This window comes from Lotus japonicus, chromosome 3, assembly GCF_012489685.1.
Source record: "Lotus japonicus ecotype B-129 chromosome 3, LjGifu_v1.2".
Lineage (NCBI taxonomy): Eukaryota > Viridiplantae > Streptophyta > Magnoliopsida > Fabales > Fabaceae > Lotus > Lotus japonicus.
The window spans coordinates 25,667,039-25,686,230 of record NC_080043.1 but is presented as its reverse complement, the minus strand read 5'-3'; the positions used below and the strand labels follow the sequence as shown (position 1 = coordinate 25,686,230).

General features: G+C 41.6%; 2 protein-coding genes across 19 annotated transcripts; both read right to left on the bottom strand.

The window, feature by feature from the left end:
- Window positions 1-8,962: 8,962 nt before the first annotated feature.
- LOC130743834 (protein MAIN-LIKE 1-like) lies at window positions 8,963-10,281 on the bottom strand. The gene is made up of 3 exons (XM_057596059.1): window positions 10,145-10,281; window positions 9,375-10,060; window positions 8,963-9,283 (listed from the first exon to the last, which is right to left on the bottom strand). The coding sequence occupies exons 1-3, from the start codon at window positions 10,164-10,166 to the stop codon at window positions 8,963-8,965; spliced, it is 1,029 nt and encodes a 342-aa protein (XP_057452042.1). The 5' UTR covers window positions 10,167-10,281.
- A 3,215-nt stretch (window positions 10,282-13,496) lies between these two features.
- LOC130748347 (protein FAF-like, chloroplastic) lies at window positions 13,497-18,940 on the bottom strand. 18 transcript variants are annotated; one of them, XM_057601549.1, is made up of 5 exons: window positions 15,800-18,940; window positions 15,518-15,584; window positions 15,018-15,083; window positions 14,810-14,940; window positions 13,497-13,876 (listed from the first exon to the last, which is right to left on the bottom strand). In XM_057601549.1, exon 1 carries the CDS (start codon window positions 18,751-18,753, stop codon window positions 17,428-17,430), a length of 1,326 nt encoding a protein of 441 aa, XP_057457532.1. In that variant the 5' UTR covers window positions 18,754-18,940; the 3' UTR covers window positions 13,497-13,876; window positions 14,810-14,940; window positions 15,018-15,083; window positions 15,518-15,584; window positions 15,800-17,427. The 18 variants fall into 18 exon arrangements, with proteins under 18 accessions (XP_057457532.1, XP_057457530.1, XP_057457535.1 ...); XM_057601547.1 differs by having other exon boundaries at window positions 15,018-15,078; XM_057601552.1 differs by having other exon boundaries at window positions 15,018-15,078; window positions 15,886-18,940.
- Window positions 18,941-19,192: the final 252 nt, after the last annotated feature.

The following is a 19,192-nucleotide window of genomic DNA, read 5'->3' as shown; positions in this document are numbered from 1 at the left end:
GAAGAGGAAGAAGAAGAACAGGAGAAAGAAAACAATGAATAATGTAATTTTAACATTACTTTAGCTTTTACTGTCACCTTGTAGTGTACTTTTCCGCCATTCGTCTATGTTTAAGCAACCCTTCGCCATAGCTTTTTATATCGCCGTTGGATATTTTGTAAATCATGTTGGAATGCTTCCGCCGTACATTTTTTAGTCGCCGCCTTCTTATGGCTTAAAAAATGAAAGAATAAGTTTGTTGCAGAGAAAAGAAAAAAAGGAAGAGAAAGAGGAAAAAAGAAGAATAATTTAAGAATAAGTTTCATAGTTTAACCCCTCAACACGCCAGAGTAGTAAAATACTCAACATCCTGAGTGACCAAGCACTCGCCTTCCACCTTATTCATTCGCCGACCTTATATCTTGCGCTATTTTTCACGCGTCATATGATTGAATTACGCCTAACGATTTCGTGCCTTAATTTTAACTAGGACTTGTTGCTTGGTATTCCACCACCAAGACTTTAGACGTTTTCCCCAAAGGAAGAAACGGCCTCCATTCTCGAGGACTTCGCCCGGGGCTTTGCCCGCTCGGGGCTTACAATGCTTGGATCCCAATGGCCATTTGGGGGTCCCAAGACTTTTGCCTAGTTAACGGCGCTCGTCGTATTCTGGCGAGACTTACCCAGCACATCGTTTACGGGACCGGCGATCACGTCAGACCTTCAAAACCTGGTTGAGTCCGCCATGTAAAGTTGTCAATCTCCACCGGCAACATGGCATCTACCCCATAGGTCATTCTAAAGGGGGTTTCCCTTGTAGTAGATTGCTCGGTGGTGTTGTACGACCACAGCACTGCCGGAAGTTCATCCAACCAAGCTCCCTTAGCCTCCGCAAGCCATCGTCTTAGTCCTCGTAGGATTACCCTGTTTGCAGATTCCACCTGCCCGTTCGTCTGCGGATGCTCAACAGAGGCGAACCTCATCTGTATGCCCATTTCCCTGCAAAACTCCCTTGTTTGGCTGCTTGAAAACTGGGTCCCGTTGTCAGATACGATCGCCCTTGGGATCCCAAACCTGCAAACAATACGCTTCCAGTAGAAATTGACTATCTTTGTAGAAGTAATCTTGGCCAGGGGTTCAGCCTCAATCCACTTAGTGAAGTAGTCCACCGCCACTAATATAAACTTCATTTGTGCCCTGGCGGTCGGAAAAGGTCCGACTAAGTCCACACCCCACATGGCGAAAGGCCACGGGGCGCTCATCGTTACCAACTCTTTTGGCGGTGCCTTAGACAAATCCGCGAACACTTGACATTTCTTGCACTGCTTCATGAAGTCCATACAATCTTTCCTGAGGGTGGGCCAGTAAAAACCCGCCCTCAACACCTTGCAAGCCAAAGACCTTCCCCCGATGTGGCTCGCGCACACTCCTTCATGTACCTCAGACATTATCGCTTCGTACTTCTCTGGCGGTACGCATTTCAACAATGGCGTTGAGAAACCACGGCGATACAAGTGTCCGTCAATGAGAGTATAGTGGTTCGCCTCCCGCCGTTGTTCCTTCGTGCATTGCTCCACTTCTGCCGGGTCCCCCGCCAAGATAGATATTATGGGACCCATCCATGTCCCCCCTCTGTTCACGCAGGCCATGAGCTCGCCTTCGATGCTTGGGTACGCCAGCGTTTCCTGAATCACACTTTTGTTATTGCCGGGCTTCCGCGTGCTCGCCAATTTGGCCAGCGCGTCCGCCCGCTGATTTTCTGCCCGAGGAACGTACTCTACCACGACCTCTTGAAAAAGTGTCATCAAATACCGTACCCGGTCAAGGTACTTGATCAGATTGGGATCTTTGACCTGGAAAGTTCCCTTCACTTGATTCTCCACCAATTGTGAGTCCGTTCTTATCAACAAACTCCCGATCTTCATTTCTCGCGCCAACTTCAATCCGGTGATGAGAGCTTCATATTCTGCCTGCCTGTTCTAGGTATTAAGAATATACAGATCAAACAGAAAGCATCCACTGATAAGCTTGACTGTATAAATTGAAAAAAACTAAAGGACTCACCTATAGGTAGCATATTAAATGAGAGCATAAGAGTTTCAAATAGCAGCCATGTTACAGGGACACCAACACATATTAGTTCCAACCACAATGAGTTAATAATCCTCTTATAGCATGGTGTGAAAGTATTTGTATTGTAAGAGAGTTTCTCTTTGAAACTTCCACAATTTGGGCTAAATGTGAAAATGTCTGGCCAATAAGAAATCTTACCTCACTCTAAAAATCAAAATAATAAAGAAAGAATTACAGCCACAATATGCGAAAAAAGTTTTAAGAATTTTTGATAAATCTTACTTAAATCATAGATCACATACCTCTTCTTATTTTGCTTCATGTAGGTTCTACTTCCGCCTCCCCAACTCGTTTTACCCAATCCCTTTAGTCTCACTCTCTTGTCTTGGATACATTGAAGGGGACAATCCATTCAGAACAATCAATAACATCCTACAATAACAGGTTGCGTCTTAAATGGTAGCCTAAGTCTCAACCAAATGCACGAGTTAAAGTAATAATATCATAAATAAACATAGGCATTTCTGTTCAAGATCAAAGTGAAAATCCAAAATCACTAAGCAAACAATCTGATCCGGGCTAATGCAATCTATATTCACTTTTTTTGTAAGAAGAAAAGGATAAACCGTTGATAAAGAGATGTTATATTGAAGTTTTTAAGTTCCATAATGTTCAACACCACTTTAACAGAGTAGCTGGTTATTTAGCAGTTGCATCCTGTGGATACCCATTTTTGTCCGGGTTAATAGTTTGAATTTAAAAATTATTAATAATTTAATTAGGGATATAAAGTTAGAGTGAACTCTTTAGTGCTAGTGATCAAGTGAGTTAACTTATCTTTGATTTCTTAACCATGTAACAACATTAAAAGAAAAAGGGGCTTTGCCAAGTTAAAAAAGAATGTCTGGTTAATGGGCCTTTGACCCATTTTTCGACAAAAAATGCTAAAAAAGAAAGTGGGTTTGCCAAGTTAAAAAAAAGAGGAGTATGTTTAATTAGTGGGCTTTGGCCCATTTTATGCAATCAGCCATGAGAAGAAAAGGATAAAACTGACCAAAAAAGAAGAAAAAATGGGATAAAGATGTTCAGCAAGTCGGTTCCTACCCTTCTGAGGTAAGTAGCCATCCCTATAAATAGAAACTTATTTTTACTTTCATGAGGAGGAAGAATGGAAAAAAACAAAAAAAACGTAAGAAAAGGGTCTGAAACTTTCTGAAAGAGAACAAAGTTTTTGGATTTGTCTGTTTGTTTCACTAAGGTATTTCTTTTTCTTTCTTCCTTAAGGCTTCACACACTCAAATACATGTGAATTTGTTTCTCTGCAAATTCATTTCCTTTTCACCTTTGTATTCTTCCTGTTACATCTTTACATCCTAAGGTAATAAAGAAACTCAGACTAAAATAGATACATGGGGGATTGAAAAAACTAAGTAATACTTAAACCAACAAAACAAAAAGGTAAAATACAGTGATAAACAACAACAGTGCAGGAAAGGGGGAGGCCAATCCCTTCACGCCCTCACTGAGCCACCGCCGGAGGATGGTGGCTCGGAGTTGTGGCGGTGTGTTTTCGGACCACCTTCACTAACCCTCGCCGGAGCATCGCCGAAAGGTGGTGGCTTTTGCGTTGTGGTTGTGTTGCTGCTCTGATTCTCCTCTTTCCCCACTCAATCAGTTCCACTTCCACATAAATCGTCACCAACACATGACGAATCTGAGTGTTTTGACCCCTCTCTCAGATTTGAGTTGCTCACGCCGTACCGCCGCCGAAAGGTGGCGACTTTGGTGTTGTGGCGGCTTTCATCAGCCACCACGAGCCTTGCCATGGCCGCGACCACCATGGCCATGCGCGCACAAGGGAAGGCCGGCGGCGTAGGCTAGGATTTCAAAAAAAAAGAGAAAGGAAGAAGAAGAGAAACAGGAACGAAACAGAGGAGAAGAGAACGAGATTTGGGTTTGGCGCCCCACCCTTTAGGCTACACGCCCCAGCCTTTTTTTTTATTCCAAAATTACCCATCGGTAAATGATATGCCGATGTCAAAATACCAATCGGTAAATCATTTCCCGTTATTGTTCCTCAGTATGAACACCTTTATACCATTACCCAGAACACGAAGAACAATATCGGTTAATCATTAACCGATTCTTATATTGATATCGGTATATCATTTACCGATGGGTAATCTGGCAGTTTGATCACCTTTCACCATTACTCCTCCCTCCACCAACCCCTCCACCATTACTCCTCCATGAACAACCCCCCACCAGCCCCCCATAACTCGCCCAAACTACCTTATTCTACCATTACTCCACTCCTCCCTCACATTTCACCTTCCCACCACCACCACCATCTCCACATTTCCACCACCACCACCACCAACACCACCACCACCAAGGGAAAGCTTTTAACTTCTGGTAAGTGTTGTTAGCTTTGGTACTTTATTTATAGTTAGTTTAAGTAGTTAGTTGTTAGTTTAAGTAGTTAGTTTAGTTAGTTAAGTTGGTAATTTAGGATGCTGTATCGTGAACTATATCGGTAAATGATTTGCCATTATTGTCTCGGTTTATGATATTCCGATATAGGATCGGATTTTGATTTGCCATTATTATGTCGGATATTGATTTATCGTTTTTGTTCGAGGGATGACAGATTCCTTTCTTTTTTGTAAATCACAATTGATACATGCTGCTGGATTGGAAAATGATAATCCAGAGGAGCAACCATCACCAGTTGAACCTCCGATTACAACTGTAGATGTCTCTCATTTGTATCATACTAATCAGGTACTCATTGCACAAATTTTTGCATGTTTTGTTTATGCTTTGTTTATGCCTTGTTTTATGCCTTATGCCTTGTTTATCCTGAAACAGCGTTTCCCTTTGAAAGATGATCTATGAAATGGGTTCGCGACATTTCTATGGCAAATAATTTTGTTTTGGTGACAACAAAGTCTGATAGTGGTGCGAAGGGAAGAAAAGAATATGTCATTCTGGGGTGTGAGAAGCATAGTGCGTATATTCCCTACAGAGAACCGGATCTTGTTGAAGGAACGTCAACACAAAAGACAGGTTGTCCTTTTAGGCTAAAAGGACGACGTACGAAAGATGATAAATGTTGGTGGTTGAAGGTGATGGACGGTAGACATATCCATCTCGCAGCTGAGTCACTACTTGGCCACAATTACGCTGGTCGACTGAATAGTGAGGCGAAGGAGGACGTGATAAATCAGGCTAAGACTTGGGTTCCACCTAGAAAGATGTTGGCGTCCTTGAAGGAAAAAGATCCTTCAAACTTGACTACCATCCAACAAATTTATGGTGTTTGCAAGCGGTTCAGACAATCCGTTCGTGGGTCACTGACAGAGATACAATACTTGCTGAAGAAGTTGGACGGTGAGAAGTATGTTCACTTCGAACAAAATGAACCCGGATCGGAAGTGATTAGAGATATATTTTGGGCTCATCCGAATGCCGTCAAACTTTTCAACACATTCCCATATGTAGTGATCATGGATTACACATACAAGACCAGCAAATACAATCTACCCTTGCTAGAGTTTGTTGGCTTGACCTCCACGGATAAAACATACTCAATAGCATTCTGCTACATTAGTAGTGAGGGCACAGAGGACTACATTTGGGCATTAGAGTGTATGAAGTCTCTAATTTCCGACCAATCCAGGCTGCCTAAAGTGATTGTGACGGACAAAGATCTTGCCTTATTGAGTGCTGCTTCACAATGCCTTCCCACCACTACCCATTTACTATGCTTGTGGCACATCAACAAGTGTGTTTTGGCAAAGTGCAAAGAGTACGTTGGCACGGATGATTTTGCTAAAGAGGTAATGGACAAGTGGGCCGAATTGGTAGATGCTCCAACAGTTCCAGAATTTGAAGCTCATTGGATCGAATTATTTAACATGTGCAAGCTTAAACACAAGTTGAAATTTTCCACTTATTGTTCTACTACATGGTTGGTCCACAAGCAGAAATTTGCCAAGGCATGGACAAATCATGTGATGCATTTTGGAACAACAAGTAACAGGTACAAAAATTATATTATTACTTGTTATATGTATTTCATTTCATAGATTATTACAGTATTAATTCTTACATGCGCGTTGTTGGTTTGTAGGGCTGAAGGTGCACATGCCAGCTTGAAGTTGATGTTGCGGAACAGTAAGGGTGACCTGACCACTTCATGGGGTGCGTCGCATAGTTTGACCATCAATCGTCACACTAAGATAGTAGCATCATTTGAGCGCAGTATGAATAAAATTGATCACCTTTTCAAGACCCCTTTCTACACAAATATTAGGGGATTTGTGTCAAACAAATGCTTGAAACTCATTGATGCTGAACAGACAAGAATGCAGTCCTATGGCGGCAGATGCGATTGCACCTTGCAAGAGACTCATGGACTACCTTGCGGTTGTCAACTTGCAGGTTACCGGTCAACCACTCTCCTGTCAACTACTTCCAATTATTTATATTTGTGATTCAATGTGACATGTTTGTGAACTTGCAGATTACGAGAGGATTCCGTATGAGGCCATTCATCCATTCTGGAAGAGCCTAAGTTGGGAGCATGTACCTATTGCAGATACTGGCAGCTCAGATATTTGCGGACTAAACCATGGAGAGATGCACCCAAAAGTTGAGGCACTGACACATTATTTCCATTCTTTGGATACTGGAGGGCAGAGTATGGTACGGAGGAAGCTTCAGGCGATATATTGTCCTGAAAGCAGCACACTATGTACTCCTGAGCTTCGGATTAAGTCCAACCGCACTCCTAAGTTGAAGGAGAGCAAACCACCCAAGGGTCGAGCAATAGGATCCTTGTCTTGTGAACCTTCAGCGTTTGAACTTACTGACAAGAAGATTAAAGAGGAAGAGAAGTCTTCACAACCAGCAAAGAGGAAGAAGCGTGCGAAGAAGTCTGATACAAGCCATTTCATGTGTAACTTTCCAGCCTTTCTCCATCCATATATTCACACAATTACAAATGTTGAGGATGATGGTAACTGTGGCTATAGATCCATTGCTGCATTACTGGGGCATTCCGCCGGTCAGGACGGTTGGCCTTGGGTTAGGGCTACATTGATAGAAGAACTTGAGAACAATGTGTTCATGTATAATAGGATGTGGGGCACAAGTGTTGTTGACGGCTTACATGAACGACTCACTCTTCCTCCTGATGTCCCGGCCACCCTGAGAAATGGTTTCAACTGCCAGAGATGGGATACCTTGTGGCAACAAGGTTCCAATTGGTTCTCGTATCCTTATCCTCTATGGGTTGTAACACATACTTTCCACTGATAGGAGCCGGTCCACCAGATGTGCATCCTGTTATAGCTATTGGACATGTGACAAATCACTGGGTACAGGTATATTTTGACAAAATACACTAATATTTTATTTGAGTACTAGCTTGTCGATTAATTTTTATATCTGGAAGTTATCTAATTTTATGGTTATTCTCTAAAATGTAGCTCCAATTAACTCCTGGACATCCTATGCCGCCTATTGCTCCCCAGTGGGATTGGCATGCTGATCTTGCCTCCAAATACTGACGCAACCCATATGGTCCACGTTTAGACATGTACGCTGCACAATTCCAAGCTTGGCTTGGTGTTTTTAGTGGTCATGTGGACTATGTGGACATCACCACAGATTGAGTGTTCTTGTATTGTGTAATATGAATTTATAAACTCCCTGTAATTTTAATTTTGTGACCCTTATCCACAAGTTGTTGTTAAGGACAACTATGTAGAGACATCACCATAGTATAGCTGTACTTTTGGTAAAGTGCGTTGAATAGTATAGCTCATTTGTCATTTAATTTCATTATCAAGGTCTTGTCATTAACATTTCATTATTAAGGTATTGTCATTTTCATTTTCATTAACCTCCACCACCAACCCTGACATTACTCTCAACCACCAGCCCCAACCACACTTCTACCATCCACCAGTACACCATAAATATTTTGACCATTCTGCGCTGCTATAAATCTCTGTTGTGTCTTGCCTCTTCTTCTTACTCTTCATTCCTCATCTTCCTGTCTATTGTGTCTTGCCTCTTCTTCTTACTCTTCTTTCTACACAATGGAACAAGATCCAAATCCATTCGTCCGCCATTGCAAACGTCAAAGCAACAATTCTGGTAGCTCTCGTCCTCTCATTCCTGGCCCGGCTGGCGCCATCCAGGCTGCCATGTATGCCTGTAGATCCACCCCTAACACACCACTAATTCCGACCCAGGAAATCGTCAAGGTATGGCTTGTCCTTGCTTTTGTAAGGCCTTGCTTTTAGTCCCCCTTCTCTAACTGTTCTTGTTTATTTCTCAAACAATTTCAAAAATTTAGGACCCCACAGGTGCTGTTGATGCTAGCATCCATCGCAAGGCCTTTACCCACAGTGAATTTGCGAATGACATAACTGTTGGATCTGTTCTCGTTCTCCAAAAGGTCTATCCCCTAGAACCTAAACATGAAACTTACATCATTTTTTGGACAACTAAGCATGGTTTGATTAAAGTACGCAATTTACTTGCAGGTTGCTGTGTTTGCACCTAGAGGAACTGTTTGTTATCTTAATATAACATTGCCCAACCTAGTCAAGGTATTTCCAAAAGATTGCGGACCCCAGGACTTCATCGATATCACAGAGGAATAATTTTGTTTTCCGTGTTGCTTATGTTTAATTTGGTTGTGTAACCTTTTATTAACTTATTGTCATGGTTTGGATTATTTATGTTGTCGTTTGGATTATAAGAGTCATAATATTAAGACTAAAAATAGAACACATGTAAATAAAAAGAGACAAGAGTCATAACATAACATAAAGAGTCCTACCATATACATAACAATGGTCATAACATAACACAAAGAGTCCTACTAATAAAATCACTCTCCCCGCCCCCGCCCCCTACGACCTCTACCTCCACGAGCACCCTCTCCAGGATCACCCTCTCCACGAGCTCTGCCTCCACGGGCTCCGCCTCCACGGGGTCTGCCTCCACGAGCTCTGCCTCCACGCGCTCTGCCCCCCGCAGCTGCGGCTCCTCGAATAGCAGAAAAGGCAACTCCCTGGGTACCAACGAAGGAACTCCGTCGAAAGAGATCGAGCGCCCTCTCAGTGAGGACTCGGGGCTGTGTCCCTGGAGCAAGAGCTCCTGGCACCTCCAGTGACTGCTCCAACAACTCCACACCCCTACGTATAGCAGACTGCATAAAAATAATATACAAAAAAATGTCATTAACAAAAATCACAATTGAATGGATAAAAATAATATACAAGTTTAGAATCCAAACTTACCACGGCACTAAGCTCCTCCCTCCTATCCTCAGGGATAATGAACACATGGGACACTCTGCTATACCACCTCATGTAACCCTCTGCATAGGCAGCATCTGCAGTCTCAGCAAGGGACCCCGTCGTCTGGATCTCAGAGGAGTGTCGAGGGATGTCTTGTATGTAGCCAAACTGGCGCATAACCCGCTCTGGTAGATGTCGGCTCACAGACCGGCCGTAAGGTGTCCTGCTGTAGCCGGAATAGAGGGCCCTGGGATCCCGCGGTCGAACAGCTCGATGGTCCTCAAAAGGGGTCCATGTGATATCATCCACTGTAAGCTCATCGAGCATGACTCGTCTCTCATCGAGTCCGGAATGCGCGATCCGGGACGTGGGCCACCGCTGCGCCCTAGGCTGGTCCTGTGTGTAGCCGGGTACCTCCGTCCTGATAATGACGCTGCTGGATATGTACTCATACGCCCATGACAGCAAGAGGGAGGTGAACCCACCGATCTGGGCTGTCTTCCTGCGGGAAGCACGACTCAGCTGTTCGTACAACGATGCCAGCGCGTACTCCGACACGCGACCGAGGTCCTCAAGCATCCCGATCAAGTAGTCAGTAGTGTGGTAACCACCACTCTTGCTGGCAAAGAAGGTGGCACCAAGCTGGTTCACCAGCCAGATCCTAGCAGCATCCTCATAGCGTCCCTCTACAATGAAATGAATTAAGTTAACAGTTATTAATAATACCCTAAAAATAAATACAACTTAATAAAGTAATGATCAAGACATACCATCCATAGCAGACGTGTACATGGTCTTTAGAGTAATGAACCGAATGTTCTGGCCACCCGCCGCCTCAAACTCAACCAGATAATCAGCACCAGATCCTCCCAGGAGCTAGGCGCAGAGCGCTGCACACTCATCTCGCTCCCCCCTGCCCGGAGTGTAGAACCTCGACCCTGTGGGAAGATGGAGAAGAGCCGACACATCGTCCAGGGTGATAGTCATCTCCCCGAACGGCATGTGGAAGCTACTCGTCTCCTCATGCCATCTCTCAACAAGGGCCAGTATGACAGCTGGGTCTGTCTCCGGTAACCCGCACCAAGGTAGGTGATACAAACTCGTCTGCTGCAGCAGCTGTCGCACATGTGTGTGGGCCTCTGAATCGCCATCACAGGGGAGGTTCCATACCTTCCCCCCAACAGTGGCCACCCTCAATGTCCGACGGTCCACGTACCGCGGGTCTGTGCGAAGAAGTGCCTGCCACGTCCAAGGAGCCTTGTGGTCAGGATAATGCGCAAGAAGCGACAGATCCTCAGGCCCCCCGGGAAACGGTGCCACCCTCTGGATGAGGTCGTCATCCGCACCGCCCTGTGCCCCCTCCTCTGGCACCACATCAGCAGCATCAATCTCCTCCTGGAGAATAAGAAGCTCCTCCTCCTCACCACTGGCCTCAGAAGCAGTCTCAGAAGCAGTCTCAGAAGCAGTCTCAGAAGCAGACTCCTCGCCATTGGGCTCCGAAGAAGACTGCTCGCCAGATGTCTCCTCAGGAGGTAACTCAACCATCGGAGACACCGGAGTAGGATGAGGCTGAGGCTCAGCCGGAGTACCTGACGGAGCTGTAGCAGACGGACCACCTGACGGAGCTGTAGCAGACGGACACGGAGACGGAGCCCCGGCCGGAGTAGCAGACGGAGACGGAGACGGGGCCGAAGCCTCAACCGCCTGACTAGCTGCTCGATGGTCGCCGCGCCGCGTAGAAGCATGCAAGCGCTCGTGGCGATCCTCTGCATCATCGACTGTAGAAGATCGAGACCTCTTCCTCCCGCCCTTCATTCTCCTATGAAAAGCAAACAAATTTAACATCAAATTACAACTTGAGCAACTTTAACAGTTACAGCTTGTACAAACATCTCTCATATAGCAACAAACATCTCTCATATAGAAACAAACATCTCTCATATAGCATTTTCAGTTAATAAAAAAATAATGAAAAAAAAAACTGGCTTAATAAAATATTTTTCCATCTTCCCAGTTGACGCTGGTACTATGACCATATCAACCTGTTATACATAAATTATCATTTTCCAAGGAAGAAGAATTTATGAATTCTATCATAGGACACCAGTAGCAGAACAGGAAAATAAATTATATAACCAAATTTGTCAATCTAGATAACTAAAATGCAACATTAAGGAAGTTCCCTAGTTCTAATAAGCTGATACCATCAACACCCTTTCCCAGTGTCATGACACTAAAATATTTGAAAATTTGTACAAAATATTCAGCCCAATAGATGGTGGACTGGTTTAAAACTAAAAAAACTGGCTTAAAAAAAACTGGCTTAATAAACTGACTACAATCGGGAAATGTTTTTCCATTACAGAATCGGAAAAACATTTTCCATTACAGAATCGGAAAATGTTTTTCCGATTTTACAGTAAACCCAGAACTGGAAACGACCCACTCGTGCCCATGACCGTTTCATGCAATTTCAGTCAATAAAACCTACCTCTAATCATCAATCAACTACCCTAGTGTTCAACATTCACCTAATAATCCATCAACTACCTCTAATCATCAATCAATGTGAGAGAATCAATGAAAATCAAACTTACCTTTTGAATGTAATGGAATAGGAGTTCCAGTGCTTTGAGGAAGCTTTGATGATGATGGGACCGAAGCTTGGAGTGGTGGAACGCAAGTTTGGGAGAGATTTGAAGAGGGAGTGATTTGGGGAGGGAAATGGGTTTTAAAAATTATGTGTTTCAAAACCTATCTGATGCTGTTATATCAATACGAATCGGTAAATGATAAACCGATACGTATCGGAAAATCATTTACCGATATTAATCCGGAGGGTTTCCGGTAATTTCCCCACTTTAAGTGGGGCGGGAAGCCTAAGGGGTGGGATGTTAAACCCAATTCCCGAAGAGAACGTATAAAAGGAAAAAGTAACTGATGGAAAAGAATTGGAATTGATCCCTTTATGGCTCTTGCTTCCTTTTTTTTAATTAAACCTAAGAGATCTATTCTGATTATGTTGCGGGTTAAAGGCCCATCTTCTTTCCCTTTTTTTTTCTTTTTTTTCTTTCTTCCTGAGTTTATTTTTTTTCTTTCTTTTGGCTGGTCCGCTGCCCTCCTTTTTTGTTGGGCTCTCCATAATATTACTAAAAACTACATATGAAAAAAACTATATCTGATGGCCCTCTCGTTTTTTTGATTAATTGGCCCACTTGGTACCATAGTGTGATCTTTGCTAGTAGTATGTGAACAGTAAGATTTGAAATTACTATTTGTTCTTCCCAACTAATTGTTTTTTTCTTAAAAAATCTAAAAAATGTATTTTTCTTCAATGTCATTAATAATCCATCGTAAAATGATAGGATGAAACCTTTTTTGCAAAAAGAACAAAAAAAAACAAATCTTTTTTCTAAAAAAATTTATTAATATTTTGGGAAATTAAAATATCACAACCAACTCATGTTTTTCTACCAAGAACTACGTAGCCTTGATTTTCTCTGTTGATAGAGAATACGTAGGCCCGGGGTCACTCCCGCCAGGCACTCCGAACAAAAAATCTAAATTTTGTTCTTCTTTGTAGAATAATCTTTTCATTACACTAGCAACTCGTAAATATTCTTTTTAAAAATAAAATACAAGACATTTTCTTAAGGGTAAAATAAATGATTTAGAAAGCTAAGAAATCTTGCATAATTAACCATAGGTAACTGCCTTATGACGGACGTTGTAGGGTGCTAACACCTCCCTATACGTAACCGACTCCCGAATCTAGATTTGGTTTCTTTTATTATTTGGGTTCTCTGATGTTCTCCCTAAAAACATTAGTGGCGACTCTTCTGATACATTGATTAAGTTTTAGCGCGTCGTCCCGCTGCGACCCCCGGTTGCGACACATCCCATAACTGGGACTTTGGTCTTCAAATATTGCTTCGACATTGGTTTTCATATACTGCAGTTTTCTCCTGAGAAAATTTCATTTTCTTCTTTTATATTTTGGAACCTCATTCAATCCACATTAAAAGTGTTTGTACACTCCTCCCTAATCACATACTGGATATAAGTGACCAGTTCTAAAAATATTAGTAAAATAAATATGGATAAACTGCTTACATAAGCATAGACGGAAGAAATTCAACATCATGTAATAGTCCATTCCAAGATATCATAATTGCAGTAAAAAAACAAATAATATCACTGATTCACTGTGAATAAAAACGTGAATTTACCAAAGCTGGGAAATACATGGGTTCCAGGCTTCAATCCTTAGTAGAGCTTTATGAACTACAAATCGTAAATTACCAGCAGCGACCCCTCATGTTCTTGATATCCTCCTCGAGCTCTCTCTCCAATCGCTTCATAACTCCCTTGAAGATCATGTGCTAGAAGAAGTGCTCTTCCGGCATTGGAGGTCTCTCGGGCAGCACCGAGACCTTAAACAAAGCACCTATGAACCCATTACCGTGCTTCCCGTCGCATCCATATATATTCACTTACTCATTCTACACATGAGATATAGGCATACATTACTTTGGAGGAAAACAACAAATTCAAAAGGTTTATAGAAGTGGAAACATGATTGAGTTAATATATAGTAATATTCACTTACTCATTCTACACACGAGCTATAGGCATAAATTACTTTGGAGGAAAACAAAACAAATTCAAAAGGTTTATAGTAATGGAACCATAATTGAGTTAATACATAGTATAGATTCGAAGACAAAATTACATGAGCAAATGCCAATATCTTATACCTGAAGCAGCAAGAAATATCCTATAAGTTTAACCACCAAAAATGGGCATATAAAGAAAATTAACTCAACAATTATCTGCCAAGAAACCCAAATAGAAAAAAAAAGCACAAGCAGATGCAGTGATCCAACAAAAACCAATTCACAAACTAAACAAAACCAAATTTAGAATTAACATAAGAAGCAATGAACAAAGGCGCTGGAACATAGCAACAAAAAGAACTCACATGCCAGAAGAAGCAGGGTCATGGTAATCTCAATAACAATAGTGGCATATAGCTAGCTCATTAGGGGAAAATAATAGTCAACAATAAGAAACAAATATGACTCTTTCCTTATTGACAGAGAAAGCTTCAATTTAGTTGGCTGAACACCTGAAGCAGGTTTGCCAAAATTCAAACTTGACCACTCATAGTCAAAATCTAGAATATTATTCTCTCTCATTCATTAAACTACCCATATAGCTAAAATTCCTATCATCCGTTAGCTCCAAAATAATCACCCTGAACACGTTAGCACCCTTCACAAGTCGCTTCTCCGTAGAGACGACAATTACCAAACCGATCAAATCTTAAAAAAAATGTATGAACAGAATGAATGTGATACGACCAAATCAATGACGCATAACATGTACACCACCACTTGCAATGATGTAACCATTCAAGAGTTACAACAACTCACCGGTCAGAAAGTCACATGCTCCCATTGTCAATTCAAACTCAGCTGAGTTTTTAAGAGACAATCCATTCATTAATCATTGGAATTAACTCAGATTCATCACGAACCACCCTCGTCCTCGCATTGAAAATAATCTAAAATTCATGAGAATATGCACGGTACAAACCAATATTTAGGATAAGAGAGAATTATATAACCTTATACACCTTACCCTCAGCAACCTCACCCCTGAATTAGAGGATCATTGTTTTTCAAATACTTGTCTCAATCTTCTGCCCTTGCAAACAATAAAAAAACGGGTTAGAAATAACAGTAATCATAATTTGAAAACAATCAGATATGTTACAAATGCTACCACTATGCTACCTCATTTCTAAAAAAATACTAAATGAGAGATAATATACTCCTTCATTTTAGGGACTGTTACTTATAATCGAAAACAACAAAGAACCGATCTAGTCCACTAACAGCTAGTGGCAGATTCTAATTGACTTATTCAAATCAAACTAATCTACTCTAAACATCATCCAAAGCCATGTTTAACTTCTCAACACTCCTTCTTGCCTTGGAGGTTCAGATACCCAAATTGAATCTTAAAGCTTAAAATGTAAGCTTTAGGAAGGGTCTTCAAATCAAAATCAAAATCAAAATACGGTTTCAGATAACATGAAGTCAAAATCAAGTTATTAATTGTTTCTTCCTTGACAACACCTCTAGAAGTTTTTACTTCCTCTTGAATTGTGGAACTCTGCCAAACAACTTGTCCTCTTTCTTGTGACTGCACCAGAGAAAACAAATAGAAGAATAGGTTCATAGCAAGTGAGAAGTTGTGTATAATTATAATATCATGATTAAATAGGAGTAACAATCACATCCTAAAATGAAAAATTCATAGATTAATTAAAGCCTAAAAATAAAATCTATTTAATCTTCAGTCAAGAAGAACTAAATGACAAAAAATCCAACTCTCAACAGAGTTTAAAAACATCATACCTAGGAAAACAAACAACAAACGGTCTTCATAAAACAAAAAAGCCAATGGATTTAAATAAAGCAGTGAAATTAGGTTTCCAAAAAACCTGAGTGGTTGAATACAACCTCCAGAAGAACCATGGCTGAAACAATAAAACAATGTAAAGATTAACCATGAGAACACACACTCTCCAAAAGCATAGGAGTATTTATAGGAGTGGGATTGAAAGAAAGTCATTACTCTATACTCTATAACCCGTAGGACATTGATTGAATATTAGTAGGTTAACTATTTGTACGATCAATTGAGTGAAGAATTGGATAAAGGAAACTCATCTGTCGGTACACCATTGGAGCCACGAATCTGAAATGGATGATGAAATCGGGGAAGTGAAGCTTAAGGTACAAAAATGCACTGTATCTTGCGTCATTGTCGGTTCACATCTTCTACATCATGATAAAAGCCTCCATCATCAATTGGATCAAAAAACGCGTTCTCGTACAATCTAATGGAAGCCACACCTCCTTCTCCCTCAACCATGGAACCCTTCACCCTTTCTTAACCCCAAATCAATACCTCAGCCCCAAACCCTTATCACAACCGCCGCCTCTACCCTTTTCCTTACCCAGATTCGAAAAATCGAGAATGAGAGAGAGAGGAGTGATTCAGAAACAGAGAGGGAATGGGAGATTACGAAACAGAGTGAGAGAGAAGGAGCGATTAAAGAAAGGGGAGATGAACAACCAACAATAGAGGCATGTCGGAGCTATGGGGCGAAGCAATTGGTGGCTGGGCAGAGATTGCACGGCGAGCGGTGACCGGAGATACGGTGGCGGAGCGACCGAAAGTGAGGACGGTGGAGGAGCTTTGTTCTGACCTCTGGGGTTTACTGCAGTGGTGGAGAAGGATTCATGGTTGTTGATGCAAGCTTGCCTCTTATTTATGCTTTTGTTGATGCAAGCTTGCCTTTGCTTCTTCCTCCTTTCACCTCTGAGGAATGATGGGAGTGGAGTTGGTGGTAGGCTGGTAGCATATGGTTATGAATGAGGGGAAACATGAATGATGGAAGGTGTGGTACTGTGGTTAGGTGAGGAATGAAAATCAACCATTAGATCGGAAACTGAATTGAATGGCCAAGATTGGAACTTCTCTTATGAATAGTGCTTTTCTAACAACCCATTAAGTGTATGTAGATGTGAATAAAATTGGGTGTGATCAAATAATTTTCCCTGACTTAAAATCAAGAACATATCAGCGGCAGATCATGGTGTTCCCAAAAATAAGACCACTTAGGCAGGGCACCATCCAATTGGTACGAAAGAAAGAAAGTTGAAGAAAAGAAACCATGATAATTTAACACAGGACACAAGATAGTCAACAAAGTTAATGATGAACTCAGATTATGTTCTTCAATTGTCTGATAGCACAGATGGATAAATCATAAATAATAATTACATGACACTGTTTAATCCCTCTAATCTCATGCAAGTAGAGTATTATCTCTCTTTCACTCTCCCTCCCTCCCTTTCTCCCCATTTTCTTTTATTTGAATTCAGTTCCCTGAAATAGAAGGGAACTGGATTGAAAGAAAATCACAGATTATAAATTATGAGATAATAACTAGTATTTAATTAGGCCAATGAGGTAATTAGGAGGTAGCAATGCAATAAGGCTCCCAGAATAGAAAAGACCTCCTAGCATCCTTGCAACTCTTCAAATTGTGAACCAAGTAATCACCATTCTTCCCTCTCAGAACCACCAATTTTTCTCCATAATATGAAGTTTGATTGTGATTCTGTTGATGGGTGAAGAATGGGTTAGGACCTTTTGCTGCTGACGGAACCAAACAAGAACTTGGTAGTGTACTAGGTTGCACCACCCCATTAACATCCTTAAATTTCGCAACTTCAAAGTTGAATTTCTCTGACCATCTTGGACTCTTATTAACCAACCCAATTGGTTTATTCATCATCAATGCTAACACTCCACCAGACAAAATATGTGCTTGCTCTGATTTCATTGTCTCAATTTCCTCAGCCTCATCATCACCTTCCTCTGCCTCATCATCTTCCTCAAATTCTTCCTCAAACTCTTCAACCACATGATCTTTCACTTCTTCTTCTCCTTCAGCCACATAGTCATCAACATCTTCCTCAAGATTACTAGAAAAAGTGAGGACGAGACGACCATCTTGTCGCTGAGCACAAAAATTGTTCTGTGGAGCAACAGGCACAGCTTGCAGGAACAACCTTCCATTGTCACGGTGGGGTCGCATGTGGAGTGATTGTGAAGAGAGTGGAGGAGGGAAAGAACGAGGCAATGATTTCTTAGCAGCATAGTTGTATTTTGGTACATGCAACTCCTCATCATCAAGTGCTTCAAATGTCACTTCCTCTGGTGCCTTTTCACTGCTCTGTTCCTCCTCTGTTCCTCCTGTTTCAGATGATGGGTAAGAAGAGAACCCATCTGAGCCAGTCTCGGATCCAAGGCTCTCAGTGCATATTTGGAGACTCTTGTCACTCAAGAAGCTTTTTGACTTTTTCACAAGTGGGTGAACATAAGGAGACAAGTTAAGGGCTTCATCTTTGGCTTTTTGGGTAAAGATTGAACCCCACATGTTAAAGGGTCCTGTTTTCTGATGATCATGCTCAGCTTCAGCTTCTATCTCCTTCATTTCTTCATTGTCTTCTTCAGATGATGAGGACAGTGAGTGAGATTCAGAAGTGGCTTTTGAGTGTGAGAGTTCTTCAGAGGAAACAGTTTTCTTCATGGGATTTTGAGAAATCCATTTCTTGGAAGACATGTCAGCGGATAGGGTCCGTCTAAGAGAAGCGGTGGTAATAGCTCTGTTTCTAACAGAGTTAGATTCAGAGGCTAAAATGGTGACAATGCCCTGCTTCTGCAAGAACATGGTCTCTTCTTCTATTTTCAGAGGCTTATTGGGTTGAAACTTCTCGCTTACAAAAGTTGACATCTCAACTTGGAGTGTGAGTTGCAAAGGAGAAAGAAAAGGGTGAGAGTGGTGGTGGTGGTGGTGATTCAGATGTTGTTAGAGGAATGGTTCTGGTTTGATGGTGCAGCAAGTAGGGGATGTGGGGGGTATTTGTAGTGTGGAGTGCCAAAAAGCTTCTTCAACTGGATTCTCTGTGCCACAATGAAAAGACCTCTTTATTGCTTTCTAGTTTTATTTTATTTCATTTTGCTTACGTTTCAATTTCATAAAAAGTTGCTGCATAATCAAAAGGGAAATAACAATAGTTGTCTCAAGTGGTCGTGTGCTGCCCCTTTCAAAAAAAAATAAGGTGGTCGTGTGCTGACCAGTTTGGATAAATGTTCATTGGAACTTACCTATTAAAAAATTTACTAAGTCTTAATAAATGTTAGTGGTTTGCATCCAAAGTACTTTTCAAGAA

Bases quoted from the DNA above. Each gene is read 5' to 3' on its own strand.
- LOC130743834 (XM_057596059.1), bottom strand. From the start codon at position 10,166: ATGTACACGTCTGCTATGGATG. The intron at 10,061-10,144 runs GTATGTCTTGAT...ATTTCATTGTAG, and splicing joins GTACACGTCTGCTATGGATG to AGGGACGCTATGAGGATGCT. The intron at 9,284-9,374 runs GTAAGTTTGGAT...ATTTTTATGCAG, and splicing joins GGGAGGAGCTTAGTGCCGTG to TCTGCTATACGTAGGGGTGT.
- LOC130748347 (XM_057601542.1), bottom strand. From the start codon at position 18,753: ATGTCAACTTTTGTAAGCGAGAAGTTTCAACCCAATAAGCCTCTGAAA.